A 19,333-nucleotide genomic window follows, 5' to 3' on the forward strand; every position below is an offset into this window, starting at 1 on the left:
TTGTTGGTAAAATGAACAGTTCACATTAAAAAAACCATTGTTTTTTTTTTAATTAATTTAGGTTTGCTGCAGGTTTCAGTTACTATGGATTAGCTCTCAACCTGCAGGGCTTCGGAGTGAACATTTATATCTTGATGATTATTTTTGCTGCCATCGATTTCCCATCCAAGTTCCTGATCCTGCTTGTTATCAATCATTTTGGCCGGAGAGCCGCTGGAGTTTCATCATTCTTGCTTGCTGGGATCACCTGCATCATTTTCGTCCTCATGCCTGCAGGTTTTATCACCAACTCTGACTCAACAACATCATCTGCACAGTTAGATTATATTTGCATATGGAACTGGAGTCAAGAAAACTCCTTTTAAACTGTGACATGAATCGGTTGATAATGGTCCTTTTAGTGGGGCAACTTTGCATAACAATTGTGCATTTTGTGACGAAAGCACCAAATTTGGCACACTAGTAGCCTATCATATTATGAACAGATTTGGATATTGGGCCATCTCAAATTCAGCCGCTGATGGCTGTGGCAGCCATTTTACACTGCCATCAAAAAATTTGAGATGGCCCAATATCCAAATCTGTTCATAATATGATAGGCTATTAGTGTGCCAAAGTTGGTGCTTTCCTCACAAAATGCAAAATTGTTATGCTATATTTAGCAAAGTTGCCCCACTATTTGTGATTATTATTTCTCCAATAAGAGAACATGAAGGAAGGGAAATGATTTCCACAGGTAGATCGGGAATTGTGTGTGGGAAGGGGTGAGCCCTGCTGGTTGAGTATGGGAGAGTCGACAGGAGTCGGGAAATGTTTTACCTGTGTAGATGGGATGTGAGCCTTCATGTCTCCACTGCCACAAGTTAGCTGTGTGTGAGGTATAGATTGGTTTCTTGCACTTGCTCTTCCTGCAGCATGGGAGGAATATGTAGAGAAGAAAAAAGAGGCTTTGGAGAAAATAGGAGTAAACAAGGAAAAAAGACATAAAATGTCATAGCCCCAGTTGTTTTAGTAATTTTGCTGTACGGAGTTTAAGGGCTTGCCCATATTTATTTACAACTAAAATGGCTGCCAGTCTCCCAGTTGGCCAGCTTTGATGAGATTGCAAAATAAAGTTAGGTGCCAGTGTATGCCATCATGTACTGTGCTTGCTAGTACATGTATTAAGTAACAAAATGGCCACTAGTCAGCCATCTTGGATCTGATCTCGTAAAAACAAACACAATTGGTATATGTAAGCCATCATTCATTATCTGTTTGCCAAGTTTGAACAAGATTGGCAAAGGCATGTCCGAACATGTTTGACACTGTTTTAAAAAAAAAAAACTAAAATGGCTGCCAGTCAAGCCTGGTGTTGGCTCAGTGGTTAGGGTGGTGGCTTGGGATCCTAGGGTCTTGAGTTCAAGCCCGTCGGCCGCTTAATTAATAGACCAGGGGGTTGACTCAGCTTGTCATCCTTCCGAGGTCGGCAAAATGAGTACCAGTTCCAGTGTGTGTTCTGTTAGAGGGGCACTGCATCAGCGACACAGTCACGCTTCAAGAAATGATAGCTACCCCGGCAGCAAACCTGCCATATGACCACCACTGCCACCAGTCAGCCATTTTTGATCACACCGCAAAACAAAATTATGTGCATATGTACAACATCATGTTTTGTCTTTGTGCCAAGTTCAAATAAAATCGGTCCATATATCTCCGAGATATGGTTGCAGAGATGTTCAATATCGGGGTGTTTTTTTACAACTAAAATGGCCGCCAGTCGGCCATCTTGGATCTGATCTCGAAACAAAATGATTGGCATATGTAAGCCATCCTTCTTTATGTGTGTGCCAAGTTTGAACAAGGTTGATAAATGCATGTCCGGAAAAGGATTGAGGACGTGTTCGATACTGGGTTTTATTCACTAAAATGGCCGCCAATCTACCAGTCGGCCATCTTTGATGAGGTCGCAAAATAAAGTGAGGGGCATGTGTATGCCATTATGTACTGTACTTGTGCCAAGTTTGAACAAAATTGGACCATGCATGTTTGAGAAATGGTTGGGGACACATTTTAGTAACAAAATCGGTGCCAGTCAGCCATCTTGCATATGATCTCAAAAATTTTTTTACATGCATATGTAAGCCATCATTCATTACTTATTTGCCAAGTTTGAACAACATCGGTAAATGCTTGTCTGAGAAATGGTTGGGGACACATTTAAGTAACAAAATGGGTGCCAGTCAGCCATCTTGCATATGATCTCCAAAAAAATAAAAAAATTACATGCATATGTAAGCCATCATTTGTTACCTGTGTACTGTACTGAATTGGGAGATGCTTAGCAGGCAAACACGAAGCGGAGGAACAGTCGAGCCGGGCTGTGCTGCACGAGTGCGAGCGCGGGCGTACTGTGCCCGCGGCTCCCCTTTATTCCGTACGTGGTACACTCACGAGCCGGCCGACTCCAGCATTACTACGACGCCTCAGACGGCGTGCACACCTCATATCCCTCGCCGACCCCCACGGCCACTCCTCCACCATCACGCCCATCATGCATCATCATCATGCCCCTCCCCGTGGGCATGGCTACACCACACTCCTCCCTCCTAAAAGTATGATTATTAAATGATCAGTATTATAAGAAGCATAGACAACACGAAGAACCTCGGTATAATAATCATGCAAATAAAATGAAAACAGCGAAGTATAACAGCACATCACATCATATAATGCGTGGAAGCGAGCAACTGGAGAAGCACAGCAGCACGACTCAGCAAACCCGCCCCCAGGCAGACCTGAAACAGATAAACCTTTCGAGGCCGGACCCCCGCTGTCTGGAACCCGCGGCGCCACCGCCAGACCCAACCGACCTTGGTGGGGGCGCTGAACAGCACCCTTGGCCGGAAGCAACAAACACTCCCCAACCTTCACGCACCATAATCAGTTGAGATTCCACCGCATGGCCAAAACGGCCTTGAGTGCACCCAGAGAGCCACGCCCCAGGCGCCAGGCACGTCTGACCTCGCTGAAAGCAGAGGTGGGGGTAACGCCGACCAGCGCACGAGTCCCGGCTCCGAGTCGATCTCCGAGACCCACACGGCAGTTAGACGGTAGTAATTCCATTTAAACCCCACTTCAACCATAAGCTCGTTATAAATCAATAGGAATAACATTCGAACCATTGCGAATTCATTTTTCCGTACAGCGCGCTTTTTTGATAAAATCCCAGTACAAGACAAAGCAATTACCTGCGGCCTGGAGCAACTGGAGGCCAACAAACCTTCTTTATTCGCCCCCACATCACATTGATCATAATCCAACTCCCATTGACTGATCTCCGCCACATCCACTTTTACACGAGAACTGCTGGCATTTATTTCAACAACGTTAAACTGCATCAATAGAGCAAGGAAAAACACATATGCCATGAACAACAACCCACAACCCACATCACGAGTCCGCTTCTTGGTTGTCGACTTGATGCTGCGACTCGCGACTTCCTTTAACGCCACGGGCCCAGCCTCGCCCTCGGTATTCGACGAAGGTCTCGAAGAGAGCACTGGCACATCTGGAGGCACGAACCGGAACCCGTTCCGACCCAAAAGGGTCCGGCTCGCCGAGCCCGGCTCCTGCTCCGGCTCGCCGGCATCATCATGCCCCGGCTGCAGGCTGATCTCCAGGTCACTGGAGCCCTGCTGCGGTGCCCCTTCGCTCCCGGTGCGATCGTGCTGCGGTGCCCCTTCGCTCCCGGTGCGACCGTGCTGCGGTGCGCGCTCTCGTCCCGCACCGCTAGGCGCGCGAGCACCCTGCGGCACTTGAGCCATCGCGCGGACTTGCGCGGTCACTGGTGTCTGCTCGACAGATGAAACAGTCGCGATCGCCGAGTCGAATGTGATGTCGGTCAATGGCTGCTCGCAGACAATGTCAATGGCTGCTCGCAGACCAGAAATAAAATGATCTCTGAACCGTGCCGGACGCTCCTCTGCCGTGAATCTGCATGGCACAGCCGAATGCGATGCGCGGCCAGCACGAGTGGACCCAATTCGACACCCGATCCGTGCCTCGCTCACTTCCCCCCCCCCCTGCCACTGATCTTGTCATTTCCGGATCAATCGCAAGCAGGTTTCGACGTGGGACGGAAGGATCGCCTCGCACACCGCCATCTATGACCGTAACAATGAGCGATGACTCTCGGCCCACACACCGTAGACGACCTCGAGAGCCCAGACCGCCGTCCGAGTGATTGCATTGCCACGCTCGCCCACGACCCGCGCCGCAGACCGTGCGCATGGCCGTGCGTGCCTGGCCCATCGCGATGACCCCTAGACCATCTGCTGTGTCCCGACCATCGAGACCTCGGACATTCTCCAGAGCTTGCGCGACGTCCAACGCCGCGTTCGAGCCGAAACGCGTATCCTCGACAAAACGAACAAGAAAATGAACCAAATGAACGAACGTTGCCCACTCGACGTGGCCGAAGTAGATTCCGACGAAGGCGGGCACGCGTACGTTTGCCATGCACCGACCCTTTGCCATGTTCGCGCCGGCGAGACCCTTGGCTCCGTAGGCTGGAACCGCACGGGTCATTTGCCGCCCTTACACACGCCGATTCGAAGATCCTCGTCCGCCAACTGTGCTGTACTGAATTGGGAGATGCTTAGCAGGCAGACACGAAGCGGAGGAACAGTCGAGCCGGGCTGTGCTGCACGAGTGCGAGCGCGGGCGTACTGTGCCCGCGGCTCCCCTTTATTCCGTACGTGGTACACTCACGAGCCGGCCGACTCCAGCATTACTACGACGCCTCAGACGGCGTGCACACCTCATATCCCTCGCCGACCCCCACGGCCACTCCTCCACCATCACGCCCATCATGCATCATCATCATGCCCCTCCCCGTGGGCATGGCTACACCACAACCTGTTTGCCAAGTTTGAACAACATCGGTAAATGCTTGTCTGAGAAATGGTTGAGGACGTGTTCAACATCAAATTTTCTACAACTAAAATGGCCGCCAGTCGGCTATCTTGGATCTGATCTCGAAACAAAATGACGTGCTTATGCAACCCAACATTCCTTATCTGTGCGCCAAGTTTGAACAAAATCGGTCCATACATGTCCGAAAATGGTTGATGATGTGTTTGATTCCGGTTTGTTTTAAACAACAAAAATGGCCGCCAGTCAGCCATCTTTCATTGCATCGTGAAACAAGATGAGATGCTTATGTATAACATTATGTGTTATCTCTGTGCTAAGTATGAACAAAATCGGTCCATACATGTCCGAGATATGGTTGCGGATGCATGCACACGCACGCATGAATACAAAAATTGAGACCAAATCCATAAGCCTCCGTTTTCGACTCAGTCCAATGGGGCTCATGAAGGAAAGAGAAGAGAAGGGAATGTCTAGACTTACAGTGCAGGGATGGGCCAAACATTCTGCTATAATAGCACAAAAAAAACAGACGACACATCTATAGATATTGTAAACATCCCACAGTATAATTCACAAGATATAATTCATCACCTTCCGGTTCCGGTTTTGAGCAGCGAGAGGTCTCCTTTGGGGCTCCCTGCTGACTTCTCAAAGCTAAGTTTCCGGTTGTTATTTGTCCCGTTTTAACTGTTTAATTTTCTCACCTACATGTTACTGTGTGTTGCTAGTTCGGTTTTGTTTCAAAAATCGTGCTATTTTGTGAGTATTTTTGTCGACGTTCTTACCTGTGCTTGAGGCCTACCGGTTCCACTCGGTGTTTGATCGTTTTTTTTTTGTTGTTTGTTTTTTCTCCCCATTACCTTCATTTTCTATCCTCCCCATTACCTTCAATTTTGATCCCCCCCACTTTCCAAACATCCCCCATTCTCCCAACTAATCTCTTTCTTATCTCAAAAAAAAAAAAAAAAAAAAAAAAAAAAAAAAACCTACAACAACAACACGCTCACCTTCTCCCGATTCTGCTTCTTCTTCTTCCTCTTAACTTCCTCCTCGTCTTCTTCCTCGATTTTTTTTTTTGTTTTTTTTTTTTTTGTTTTACACTTCCATGACCTAATCTGTTGAACTCTCTCATATATTAATATTAACAACAAAAAAAAAAAAATATATATATATATATATATATACACCCAACAACAACAACAACACGCTCACCTTCTCCCCTTCTCCCGATTCTGCTTCTTCTTCTTCTTCCTCTTAACTTCCTCCTCGTCTTCTTCCTCGATTTTTTGTTTTTTGTTTTTTGTTTTTTGTTTTTTGTTTTTTGTTTTTTGTTTTTTGTTTTTTACACTTCCATGACCTAATCTGTTGAACTCTCTCATACATTATTTTTAACAACAAAAACGATCTTATAATGCTTCATCTTCCTCTCTCACACATGTGGTACTCTTTACTGTTTCACAATGCACTACTCTTCTGCTATTTTAACAGACTGCTCTCATTTCGAGCTCTCCTTCATTCCTTGCCTAAAAAATCCAACTATTACAGCGCTTCTTCTCTCCATGCTCTGAATTCGCCTTCATTGCACCCTTCAAGAATTGTGTTAAATCGCATCTCTGACCTAAAACTTTTAAAAACCACAGTTTGCCATGGATGCTCGCTTTCCATCAACCATTCTTTTTTTCCAAATTCAGTGCCAACTCACCCCCCTCACCCCTCACTCTCACTCTCAAAGCAACCATCCCACTCTTCTTCCTCCAAGCCTCCCTCTCACCTCTCTCAAAAATCCCCCCTCACCTTTCTCCCACCTTTCATCCCCCTCACTCTTCCTTCTCAAAGTTGCCCCCTCTCATCCACCAACCTGCGTCCCTCCACTGCCCTCTCACCTCCATCTCTTCACTCCACCTCCTCAAATCCTCCACTGCCTTCTTCCTTGTCTCTTGTCCCCCCCCTCCCCCAGCACCACAGAGCCTTTTCTCCTCATTCGGCCCCCTCCCTCGCTGTTCTGCAATACCCCACACTCCTTCAGCAACCCTCCTTACCTGCCCCCCTCGTCCCTTGTCCTACCCTCCCCCTCCCCCTCCACCTCCTGCACCCAAAGCCTCCTCCCCTTCCTCTTCATTAAAAGTGTGGACCTCAAATATCCGGGGCCTTCGCTCAAACCTTTCAGATCTTTCCGTACAGGTTGCCACTGACAAACCAGACATTATCTGCCTAACAGAAACTTTCCTCTCCCAAGACGTGTCTGACTCCCAAGTATCTCTCCCTGGCCACTCCCTCTTACGGTATGACAGACCTGAGCCTCGTCCTGGTGGAGGTGTTGCTCTCTTCATCAAAGACTCTATTCCTCACTCTCCATGCACTGCTCTCACTCCCCCACACCCCCAGGAATACCTCTGGCTTCGGCTTCCCCTCCACTCCCACCTCATGTTTATATGTGTACTGTACCGTCCACCGAACAGTGATGACTCCATCTACACCTCACTATCTGAAAACATGGACCAACTTTTATCTTCTCATCCAAACTCTCTCTTCCTCATATGTGGTGACTTCAATTGTCATCACGCCAGTTGGCTAGGTGTGGGTACCTCTCTCACCTGCCATGGCACCTCAGCAAAAGCTTTCTGCGACTCATTGGGACTGACTCAATCGGTCAACTTCCCGACCCGGATCTCAACCAATGGTACTCCATCTCTTCTGGATCTGATTTTGACAAATTTTCCTGACAATATCTGCTGCTCTTCCTTCGCTCCAATTGGTTCTTCTGACCACGTCCTTGTTAAAGTGGACATCTCTCTGGCTGTTATCAGAGAACCACCTCACCGCCGTCGAGTCTGGCATTTCACTCAAGCCGACTGGCAGGGTCTCCGAGCATCCATCAAACTTACAGACTGGTCTCCTATCACTACTTTCTCAAACATCAACTCATCCTGGGAATTCTTTCAAAGAAACTTGCTCTCCCTCATGCACAGATTTATCCCCTCTCGTGTTCAGTTGTCTTACCCTTCGTCCCGCCCTTGGTTTACTGAAGCTTGTGGCGAGGCAGTTGTCCTGAAACAACTTGCCTTTGCCTCATGGAAAGCAAACCCAACTGAGGGCAATCTCAGTTCTTTCCACAAAGCTCGGAACAAGTGTGTATCTACCCTCAGGAGAGCCAGAAAACAACATCTTTCTCATCTCAAGTCTGAACTCTCAAACCTCTCTCCCTCCTCAAAATCCTGGTGGCGTTTAATCAAATCTGTTTCTGGTGTATGTTCCCCCTCCATCCCCTCCCTTACCTCAAATGGCCGCACTGCTGATTCCACACGTGATAAAGCTGAATGTCTAAACTCGGTGTTTGCAGCTAAATCTTGTGTCCTAAACCCATCACTATCTCTACCCACTTTACCCAGTCGCACCCAACTGTCCCTGGACTCTGTATCCTTTTCTCCTGACAAGGTGGAGAGCTTGCTTTCAAACCTCGAGTCAGATTCTGCAACCGGTCCAGACGGCATCAGCCCACGTGTCCTCAAAGCCTGCTCTTCTGCTCTTGCTCACCCTCTCTCTGTTCTATTCACCCTCTCATTTGCCCAGGGTCATCTGCCATCTGCTTGGAAATCTGCTAACATCACTGCCCTGCATAAAAAGGTGCAAAAACAGATCCCTATAACTACAGACCAATCAGCCTTCTCCCAATCATCAGCAAGGTGATGGAATCCATCATCGCCTCAGATATGAAATCCTTCCTCTTCTCCAATGGCTTGATTTCCAATCATCAATTTAGTTTCAGACCAGGTCACTCTACCCTGGATATGCTGCTTCTGCTCTCCCATCAATGGATGGAGGTCCTCAATGCCAGACAGGAAATCCGAGCCGTATCCCTGGACATATCACGTGCTTTTGACACAGTCTGGCACCCTGCACTACTCACCAAACTCTCTTCCCATGGTATTCAAGGCCATCTCCACTCATGGCTCGCAGACTTCCTCTCCTGTCGCAGTCAACGTGTGGCCCTAAATGGAGTTCTTTCATCCCCTCTTCCTGTGCAGGCTGGAGTTCCTCAAGGTAGCGTTCTGGGCCCTGTTCTTTTCTGGTTTTCATCAATGATCTCTCGGACTCTCTGGAAAATCCTCTATTTCTCTTTGCTGACGACTCCACCCTCTGCCGTACCATCTGTCATCCCTCAGACCGGCAAGCAGCAGCTTCTTCACTCACTGCAGATCTGGATAAAATCACAAACTGGTCCAACACGTGGAACATGTCTTTCAATCCAGACAAATCTCACACTCTCACTATGTCTCTTCGAAAGGACCGTTTACAAAACCCCCCCATCCACTTTCTCAACAATCCTCTGGAAGAAGTCTTTTCTTTCAAGCTTCTAGGTCTCACTATCTGCCATGACCTTTCCTGGGAAAGTCACATTTCCAACCTCGCCTCAAAAGCCAGTCGCCGACTGGGAATCCTCCGTCGAGCTAAGTCCTTCCTCGGCCCTCTTGAGCTCCTGACCACTTACAAAGCTTTTGTCCGTAGCCTGATGAAGTACTGCTCTCCCCTCTGGGCTGGTGCTCCTGCCTCCCACCTTTCTCGGCTTCACGCTGTCGAAACCAGGTCATTTAAGATCATCGGCATCTCCCGCAATGAAGCTGAGTCTTTGGGCCTCTCACTCAATCACCGCAGGTTGGTCGGTGGTCTTTCTGCCTTCTACCGACTCCTCTCCAGCCTTGCCCCCCCTGCTCTCTCTGCGATTTGTCCCCACCACATTTCCACAGGGCGCTCAAGGTCCGCCAACAACCCCCTTCTGGTAAAACTACCAAAATCACGAATCACTGCTCATCTTCACTCTTTCATTCCTCTTTTTTCCCGCCTTTGGAATAAACTTCCTCACTCTATTCTTTCCCATTCTTCCCTCCAGGCTTTCAAAACAGCTGTTCACCACCACCTCTTATCTTCCCCCATCCAAATCCTCGATCTTTTCTACCCCCGATAATCCACCCAAGCCCACTTCCTTCATTTCTCCTACTTTCCTTCCTGAAAGTCCCTGAAATGTCCATCTTCTCTTCGCCATGTTCCCCGTCCCATCCCCATCCCTCTCCCTTCCACAGTTCACCTAATGTGTCTGTTCCCCACTGTTTTGTCCCTTCCACTCCCGCCCCTCTTGTCTCATGCCTCCTTGCTGTGAGTTGTGTGTTAGCTCTCATACGAGCCTCGACCAAGGTATACAAAAAAAAAAAAAAAAAAAAAAAAAGAGCAGGCTATTTTATGTGTTGGGACACTGGCGAAGGTCGTTCCCTGATATTGCTGGAAAGGTAACAACAAAACCCCCTAGTGGAATCCAAGCGACAAGATAGTGTGTGTGTGTGTGTGTGTGTGTGTGTGTGTGTGTGTGTGTGTGTGCGTGTGTGTGCGTGCGTGCGTGCGTGCGTGTGTGTGTGTGTGTGTGTGTGTGTGTGTGTGTGTGTGTGTGTGTGTGTGTGTGTGTGTAGTTGTTATGCTCTTGTGCATGTTTAAGAAGGTGCAACAGAGTTCTCCCTGGTCTCGATGTATCCACCTACCTTTCGGTGAAGGGGTTCACACACGATTCATGGACCAAGTTGTGAAGTTTTTTGTTCTCCAAGTTTTGTTCTGAGGGCTCTTTTGAGAATCGCCACTGAGCCCCAGAAAATCAACTTTCAACTGCAGTTCATTTGTATTAATATTCCCAGGGATGGTTTTTAAGAGCCCTGTAAGGTTTTTCTTCACCATCTCTGTTTCTCCAATTATCACTGGCATAATTTTGGTGCTCTTCAGCTTCCAGGATCTTTTCACTTCCTTTTTGAAGTCCTGGTATTTGGTCATTTTTTTTGATTTCTGCATTGTTTAGGTCAAAATCGCTGAGTCCTGACACCTCAATTAACAATGCCATCTTTTGCTTTTTGTATCTAAGTACTATGTCCAGTCGCAGTGCTTTGTTTTCTATGTTCATGCTGGATGGGTTCATCCGGTCAGATGTGAGCATTATTTCCTTGTGTTCAATTATTGCTTTTTGTTGTTTGTTTTGCAAGAGTTCTCTGGAACTGAGATAATGAAATTTTGGTAGATGTGCCACTGGATTACTTTACATACCTTGTTATGCCTTTGTGTGTACAGCTGTTTTGACTTGAGTTTTGCTTTACATCCCAAGAGGAAATGACTCGTGCTCTTTGTTAATAGCTTGCAAAATCGACACTTGTTTGACTGATTTAGTGCCGTCATTTTCCTCAAGCCATTGGTATGGTATAGTGTCCTTGGTTTTGGGCATTTATTACGATTCATTCCCCATCCCAGTTGAGCTGACCTCTTCTTAGCTACTCCATTTATTTTTTTTGCACACATTGTCGAGGCTTGCATGAGAGCAAACACAACGCACAACAAGGGGGGCAGAAGACAAAGAGGGGTGGGAGAGGGACGGACAAAACAGTGCGGAAGAGAGACATTCAGAGATCTGTGGAAGGGAGAGGGATGGGGTGGGGAACACGGGGTATACAAGATGGACATTACAGGGACTTTCAGGACCTTACATGACAGGAAACTTTTGGGAAGGAAGGCAGGTAATTTGAAGGAGGTGGGTTTGGGGTGGATTAATGGAGGTAGAAAAGATCAATGGTTTTGGATGGGGGAAGATGAGAGGTGGTGGTGAACAGCTGTTTTGAAGAACTGGAGGGAAGTCTGAGATTGAAGAGAGTGCGGGAGTTTATTCTAAAGGCAGAAAAAAGAGAAATGGAAGAGTGAAGGTGAGCAGTGATTTGTGATGTTGGTAGTTTTACAAGAAGGGGGTTGCTAGTGGACCTTGAGTGCCCTGCGGAAAAATGGGGGGGGGGGGTCATATCGCAGACAGAGCAGGGGTGGCGAGACCATAGATGAGACGGTAGAAGACAGAAAGACCACCGACAACCCTGTGGTGATCGAGTGAGAGGCCCAAAAGCTCATCCTCACCGCAGGAGATACCAACGATCCTAAATGCCTTGGTTTCCACAGCGTGAAGCCGAGAAAGGTGGGAGGCAGGAGCACCACCCCATATGGGAGAGCAGTACTCCATCAGGCTGTGGACAAAAGCTTTGTATGTGGTCAGGAGCTCAAGTGGGCCAAGGAAGGACTTTGCATGATGGAGGATGCCCAGTTGGTGAATGGCTTTGGAGGCCAGGTTGCAAATGCGGCTTTCCCAGGAAAGATCACGGCAGATAGTGAGACCGTAAAGCTTGAATAAAAGGACTTCTTCCAGAAGATTGTTGAGAAAGTAGATGGTGGCGGGGGGGGGGGGGGTGGGGTTCCAAATGGTTCTTTTGGAGAGACATAGTGAGAGTGTGAGATTTGTCAGGATTGAAAGACATGTTCTACGTGTAGGACCATTTTGTGATTTTATCCAGATCTGCAGTGAGCGACGAAGCTGCTGCTTGCTGGTCTGAGGGATGACAGATGCTACAGTAGAGGGTGGAGTCATCATAAAGAGATAAAGAGGATTTTCCAGAGAGTCGGAGAGATCATTGATGAAAACCAGAAAAAGAACAGGGCCCAGAACGCTACCTTGAGGAACTCCAGCATGGACAGGAATGGGGGATGAAAGAACTCTATTTAGGGCCACACGTTGACTGTGACAGGAGAGGAAGTCTTCGAGTCATGAGTGGAGATGGCCTTGGATATCATAGGAAGAGAGTTTGGTAAGCAGTGCAGGGTGCCAGTCCGTGTCAACAGTACGTGATATGTCCTGGGATATGGCTCCGATTTCATGTCTGGCATTGAGGACCTCCATCTATTGTTGGGAGAGCAGAAGCAGCATATCCAGGGTAGAGTGATCTGGTCTGACACCAAATTGATGATGAATCAAACCATTGGAGAAGAGGAAGGATTTAATGTCTGAAGCAATGATAGATTGCAGAACCTTGCTGATGATTGGGAGAAGCCTGATTGGTCTGTCGTTTCAAGGATCTGTTTTTGTATCTTTTTTTATGCAGGGCAGTAATGTTTGCTGATTTCCAAGCAGATGGCAGATGACCTTGAGAAAATGAGAGGGTGAATAGAACAGAGAGAGGGTGAGCAAGAGCAGAGGAGCAGGTTTTTTGGACATGTGGGCTGATGCCACCTGGACCGGTTGCAGAATCAGAGTTGAGGTTTGACAGCAAGCTCTCCACCTTGTCAGAATAAAAGGACACAGAGTTCAGGGACAGCTGGGTGTGGCTGGGTAAGGTGGGTACAGAAAGCGATGGGTTTCGGACACAAGATTTTGATGCAAACACGGAGTTTAGGCATTCAGCCTTTTCACGTGCGGTATCACCAGTGCGGCCATTTGAGGTAAGGGAGGGGATGGAGGGGGAACATACACCAAAAACAGATTTGATTATATGCCACCAGGATTTTGAGGAGGGAGAGAGGTTTGAGAGTTCAGACTTGAGCTGATAAAGATGTTGTTTTCTGGCTCTCCTGAGGGTAGACACACTTGTTCTGAGCTTTATGGAAGGAACTGAGATTACCCTCGGTTGGGTTTGCTTTTGATGAGGCAAAGGCAAGTTGTTTCAGGACAACTGCCTTGCCACAAGCTTCAGTGAACCAAGGGCAGGAGGAAGGGTAGGACAACTGATAACAAGAGGGGATAGATCTGTGCATAAGAGAGAGCAAGTTTCGTTGAAAGAATTTCCAGGACGAGTTGATGTTGGAGAAAGTAGCGATGGGAGACCACTCTAGAAGTTTGATGGCTGCTTGAAGACCCTGCTAGTCAGCATGAGTGAAATGCCAGACTCGACAGTGCTGAGGTGGTTCTCTAATAACACCCAGAGAGATGTCTACTTTGACAAGCATGTGGTCAGAAGAACCGACTGGAGTGGAGGAAGAACAGCAGATATTTTCAGGGAAATTTGGCAAAAGCAGATCCAGACGAGATAGAGTACTATTGGTTGAGATCCGGGTCAGGAAGTTGACTAATTGAGTCAGTCCCAATGAGTCACAGAAATCTTTTGCTGAAGAGCCATGACAGGTGAGAGAGGTACCCACACCAAGCCAACTGGCATGATGACATGATGACAAGACAAGAGAGTTCAGATGAGAAGATAGAAGTTGGTCCATGTTTTCGGATAGTGAGGTGTAAATGGTGTCATCATTGTTTGGTGGATGATACACTACCCATCTAAACATGAGGTTGGAGTGGAGGGGAATCCAGAGCCAGAGGTATTCCTCGGAGAGTGGGGGAGTGAGGACAGTGCATGGAGAGTGAGCGATAGTGAAGAGGAGAGTGGAAAGATCTGTCAGGTTTGAGCAAAGGCCCCAGATGTTTGAGGTCCATACTGTTAAGGAAGAGGGAGGGGAAGAGGTTTTGGGTGCAGAGGAGGGAATGGGACGTGGTGGGCAGGATGAGGGAGGAGGTGGGGGGGAAAGGAGAGTTGTTGAAAGAGTGTGGGTGATTGCAAAAAAGCTAGGGGAGAGGGCCAGATGAGGAGGAGAAAAGGCTCTGCTGTACTGGGTTGAGATACAGTGGGCGGTAATAAGAGGGTGCAGAAGGCAGTTGAGGATTTGAGGAGGTGGAGGGATGAGATGGAGAAGAGAGGGCAGGGGAAGGAGGCAGCTTTGTGGATGTGAGGTGGGGGGGATTTGGGAAGGGGGAGTGAGGGGGTGATTGGAGGGTGAAGGGTTAGTGGGGAGAGTTGAGGGAGAAAGGTGAGGAGGGAGTTTTTGAGAAAGGTGAGAGGGAAGCTTGGAGGTGGAAGATTGTGACAGTTGCTTTGAGAAGGAGGGGTGAGAGCTGGGTGAATTGACACTGAAGTTGGAATAAAAGGACGATTGATGGAAAACGAACGTGTTGCAAACTGTTTTTTTTTAATGTCTTGGTTTCAATTTTTTGTGTAAGAAGTTGACCAGCCAAGGACAGCAAGATTTAATTTTGGTAACGATCTGAATCCGGATCCGGATCTGAGAATTCTTTAAGTGATTCTATATCATTGAGAGAGGGCCAAAAACGATATATAGCATAATATCTCAAAAGCTTAAGGATGGATTCAGCCGAAACTTGGTGGACAGGTTGGGTGTGTGACAAGGACGAATCGATTCAATTTTGGTGAAGATCCGAATCTGGGTCGAGATACGAGAATTTTAAAATCTTTAACTGATTCTTCACCATTGAGAGATGGGGCAAAAAAAGTTATTGCATGATATCTCAAAAAGTTGTGGACTGATTCCGATGAACGTTGGTGGACATGTTGGGTGTATGTCAAGGCCGAATCAATTCGATTTTGTGGAAGATCCGAATCTGGATCCGGATACGAAAATTTTTTAAGTGATTGATCACCATTGAAAGATGGCGCCAAAAACTTTTGCATGATATCTCAAAAAGTTGTGGACAAGTTACGTGAGTTGGTTAGTGTATGTGAGTTGGTTAGGTGACATGAACAAGCCGATTCGATTTTGGTTAAAGGTCTGGATTCAGAACCGACCTCTCAGGGGCATAGAAAGTGTAAACGATCCAGCCTGGCGGCAGTACATGCTCCACTGAGTGCCATTCCGTCTCGCCAAGTTATCAATGTTTGAGTGATTTTTCATCTGTTTGTTTGCCTGCACAGAACTTTAGTGTTTTTGTTGGATAGAGACAAAATTTTCACCATGGGAGCGACTACTCAAGTGAAATGTTTTATTGGTAGTTATGACGTCATAGGTCACCTGGTGTGGCAGCCATGTTGGAAACTTCAGACCTCTGTTTCTCTGAAACCGCACCAAGGAAAAAATTTAAACGTAACACATGAAAAGTCCTCCTCATGGGTAATGTGTGATTTTTATGACATCATGCGTGCCTTCATTATGACGTCATAATATATAATCACGTTGTTGGTCTTGTGGACTTTTTTGTTTCACAGCCTGCAGTTTTCATCGAAACTTCCTAAAACTTGGCATGTATATGTAAAAATACCCTGCGCAGACAGTAACCATCTCCGATTTTGAAAATTCCTCCTTGAAAAAAAGTTATGACGTAAAAATATCTCCACTAATGGAAATCGCCTAAAAAATTATCTCCGAAACTAGGCAAGGTTTTTGAAATCTGTTTGCGAGAATCGAACAGGGCATTGGCAGAGATGAATTACCGCACATATGATACATCAACTATGACGTCATATCAATTTTTATGACGTCATTCCTATTTTTTGACATTTTTTGTTTCACAACCCAGAGTTTTCATCGGATCTTCGTGAAACTTGCCATGTATATGCAGAAAGCCCACGCGCAGGCAGTAACCATCTCCGATTTTGGGAATTCTTCCGAGAAAAAAAGTTGACGTCATAATATCACCGCTAATGGAAATCGCCTATACCATTATCTCCGAAACTAGGCAAGCTGTTTGAATTTTGTTTGCGGGAATCAAGCCGGGCATTAGCACAGATAATTTATCACAAAGCTGATACATCACAATAACGTCATATTCGTTTTATGACGTCATCATTAAGCGGACGAGGATCTTTGCTCATTCGAGCTTGTTCTTGTTCTTTTCTTATGTTTCTTTTGTCCATTTTTGCAATCCTTGGGGCTGTATTCAAAAAAGATGTGCCTGGATGGTGTAAAATAAAATCAGATGTACAATAATGACCTTTTAAAGAGTGAAAAAAAAATTCCATTTTGAAGCCATTTTACCTCACTTCCTGCGAGCGTATTGTTTAATTATATCATGTGAACGAAATCAGTTTTTCCTAATTTTTAACCAATTTAACTCTAACTTTCGACATAATTATTTGGGTCATGAGTTTTGATCGCCGAAAGAGAGTGTATTGCATTTGGGTCCGTTTGTTCACAAATGTTTTGTTTTGTCAAATATGCAATCAGATATAGAATGTCAGCTTTTAATAAGCCTATTTGATACATTATTTAATCTTGTTAGGAGCCAATCACAATCACATTGCACCTCACCTCACACAGCCAATCAGCGTAACAGCTAACAGATGAACGGACAGATATCCAGTCCTTGTCATATATATATATATATATATATATATATATATATATATATATATATATATATATATATATATATATATATATATATATATATATATATATATATATTTTCTAAGTTACAAAGAGTGTACCCAAAAATGCATATGAACCTCAATTTTGTCACACAAGTTGACAGAGTGATTATTCCAGGTGCAGTTGCTGTACGTACCGCAATGGCAGTGATTGGAAAGGGAGCTTTATCCTCATCCTTCACGACTATTTACTTGTGGGTGGGAGAGACTTTCCCAACAGTTTTGCGGTACGTTTTTGCTCAGGGGGATGCAATAACTGAATGGGCTTATTAATGTGCTGCACTCTAAGCAGTATCATGGTGCACTGTAGTACTCCATATGGAGGGATGATCCGGGACAAAAAATGGCCGCCCATTCAAATGTGTACACAATTATATGTTTATTGCCTTATGAACTACTATAGAGTGAAATTATAAGCATTTCAAAGCCATACCTTTTATTCTCAAGAGTTTTCTGAACTACCAAGTTTTAAAAAGACAACAGAATACATCAGTAAAGTGCTCCATCAAGAGATCACTAAATTGCCAATTTGTACTTCTTATTCCCCTCAAAAACAATGTTAAACTGTAGCCCAACCTCACTCAATAACTGCTGAAGCCATGATGTTGATTCCAATGTGAGGAAGTTACCTTGTGTCAGGGCTAGTGCACGCAACCCAAAATGTAAAAATACATAAAACATCACTTGTTATATTATGAAAAGAAATCAAACATAAATGTGGAGTCACCCAAACGAGGTCAGCATCGTGGAAGGGGGCAAAATGGACAGAACCATTCCAAAAGCGATACATATCCAAACCATACCCCAAATCAAGTGAAACAAGTATTACAACAATTTCATAACATTGATGGATTTAATCCATATCAAAAGAACAAAACATTTTAAAAATGATAATTGCATCGACATTAATTTCTGCATGTGTGGTAATCCACATCATGGACTGAACCAAAAGTCAGGATTGAGGGAGGAGGTGTAGAATGTACCATAAGACAAATTTAGTAACATAAATGGATTTAATCTACACTAAAATAACAAAACATATGAAATATTTAGCATTTTATTACTTTAAAAATTGGATAAACAAGAAAAAAAAACAAAAAAAATGTAAACACATAGAGGGGTGAAATCTCAAAAAAATAACAACCAAACAAGGTTGTAATGACACCACATTTCGATGCCACAATGTGACATCACATTTCTCTTCTGGATCACCATCACGACATCTTTTGACATTTAATTTTGTTGTGGGATTGTGATGGATGAAGAAGAAGATTGAAGAAGAAGAAGAATGAAGAATTATTACAATGGAGAGTGACACCACATTACAATGCCACAATATAACACCGCAATCCTCTTATGGATTAGCATCATTACATCTTTTGATGTTGTTCCATCACAATCCCACACCAAAAGTAAAATGACAAAAGATGATAAAAAAAATAAAAAAATATATGCTGCACAAGTAATTATAATCTTCTTCTTGCCTTTCAGACAAAATGCCTATGGATTATCATCTATGATGGCTCGTGTGGGTGCCATGATATCCCCTCTTGTTATCCTCTTGAAAGAGCACTTCTTTCCGCTTCCACAGCTCATCTATGGATCTGTGGCCCTGAGTGCAGGGCTGGTGGCCATATTACTACCGGAGACACGTAATATGCCTCTACCAGACACGATTGAAGAAATTCTGCAGCAAAATCAGCAGTATGTTCTTCCTTTACAAATACAGAATATCTTTCTTTAATAGTGTAGACCAGATGCCACTGTAGCTCTCCTGGGGCTGGCGGTTAATATCTCTTGTCTTTAGTTAAGAAAGGAAATGAACCATCAATTTTGATGTTTGAAAAAAAAATCACATACAGTACTTGATATTTGAAAAATATGGGCAATATTCCTGGGCACTCACCTGGTTGAATAAATATACTGAGGAGGAACTCAACATGGGTCAGAATCAGCAAAATGTACCAATGAACCAATGTTATGGCCCCAATCTTTTATGATGTCAAAAACAAAATTTGGTACATCATGGATGGTGAAGGTTGTGGGCAAGTTTCATTAGAATTGTATGTATAGTTTCTGAGAAGAAAGCAAATACCTATTTTGGGGAGCAACCCCTCACAGACTCCCTTAGGGCCAGATTTATTTAATGCTGTGAACAAACTTTGTTAGTAACTGGGTGAGGAATGTCGTGGTCAAGTTTTATCAAAATTGCATGTGTAGTTTCCGAGAAGAAGTTGCAAGTATTTAGGCACAGACGGACGGACACACTGATGGACTGACGACATGCCATCCCATAAGCTTCCCAGAACTATGTTCTAGGTGAGCGAAAAATAGGGGCAATACCCATGGGTGCTCACCTGGTCACGGTTGGATAAGAAATTTTAAAAAATCACCTCCCATTCAAATGTGTCCACAATGATGTGCTCAAA

The 19,333-nt window shown here is 45.3% G+C and overlaps 1 protein-coding gene and 1 long non-coding RNA gene across 6 annotated transcripts in view; one reads left to right on the forward strand and one right to left on the reverse strand.

The window, feature by feature from the left end:
* LOC147012188 (solute carrier family 22 member 6-like) overlaps positions 1–19,333 on the forward strand; it is a 96,169-nt gene that overhangs the window by 62,002 nt on the left and 14,834 nt on the right. For all 5 annotated transcript variants that reach the window (XM_085856009.1, XM_085856011.1, XM_085856012.1 and 2 more), the window contains exons 7-9: positions 62–276; positions 17,023–17,131; positions 18,396–18,608. In XM_085856009.1, coding sequence (XP_085712135.1) covers positions 62–276; positions 17,023–17,131; positions 18,396–18,608 — 537 coding nt within the window. The remainder of the gene's footprint in view (positions 1–61; positions 277–17,022; positions 17,132–18,395; positions 18,609–19,333) is intronic.
* On the reverse strand, positions 153–6,716 carry LOC147012189 (uncharacterized). Its single transcript, XR_015051504.1, has 3 exons — positions 5,509–6,716; positions 820–908; positions 153–270 (listed from the first exon to the last, which is right to left on the reverse strand). It is a non-coding gene; the product is annotated as an uncharacterized LOC147012189 (long non-coding RNA).

Source organism: Eptatretus burgeri, chromosome 15 (assembly GCF_056783735.1).
Source record: "Eptatretus burgeri isolate ZD-2024b chromosome 15, Ebu_testis_v1, whole genome shotgun sequence".
Classification (NCBI taxonomy): Eukaryota; Metazoa; Chordata; class Myxini; order Myxiniformes; family Myxinidae; genus Eptatretus; species Eptatretus burgeri.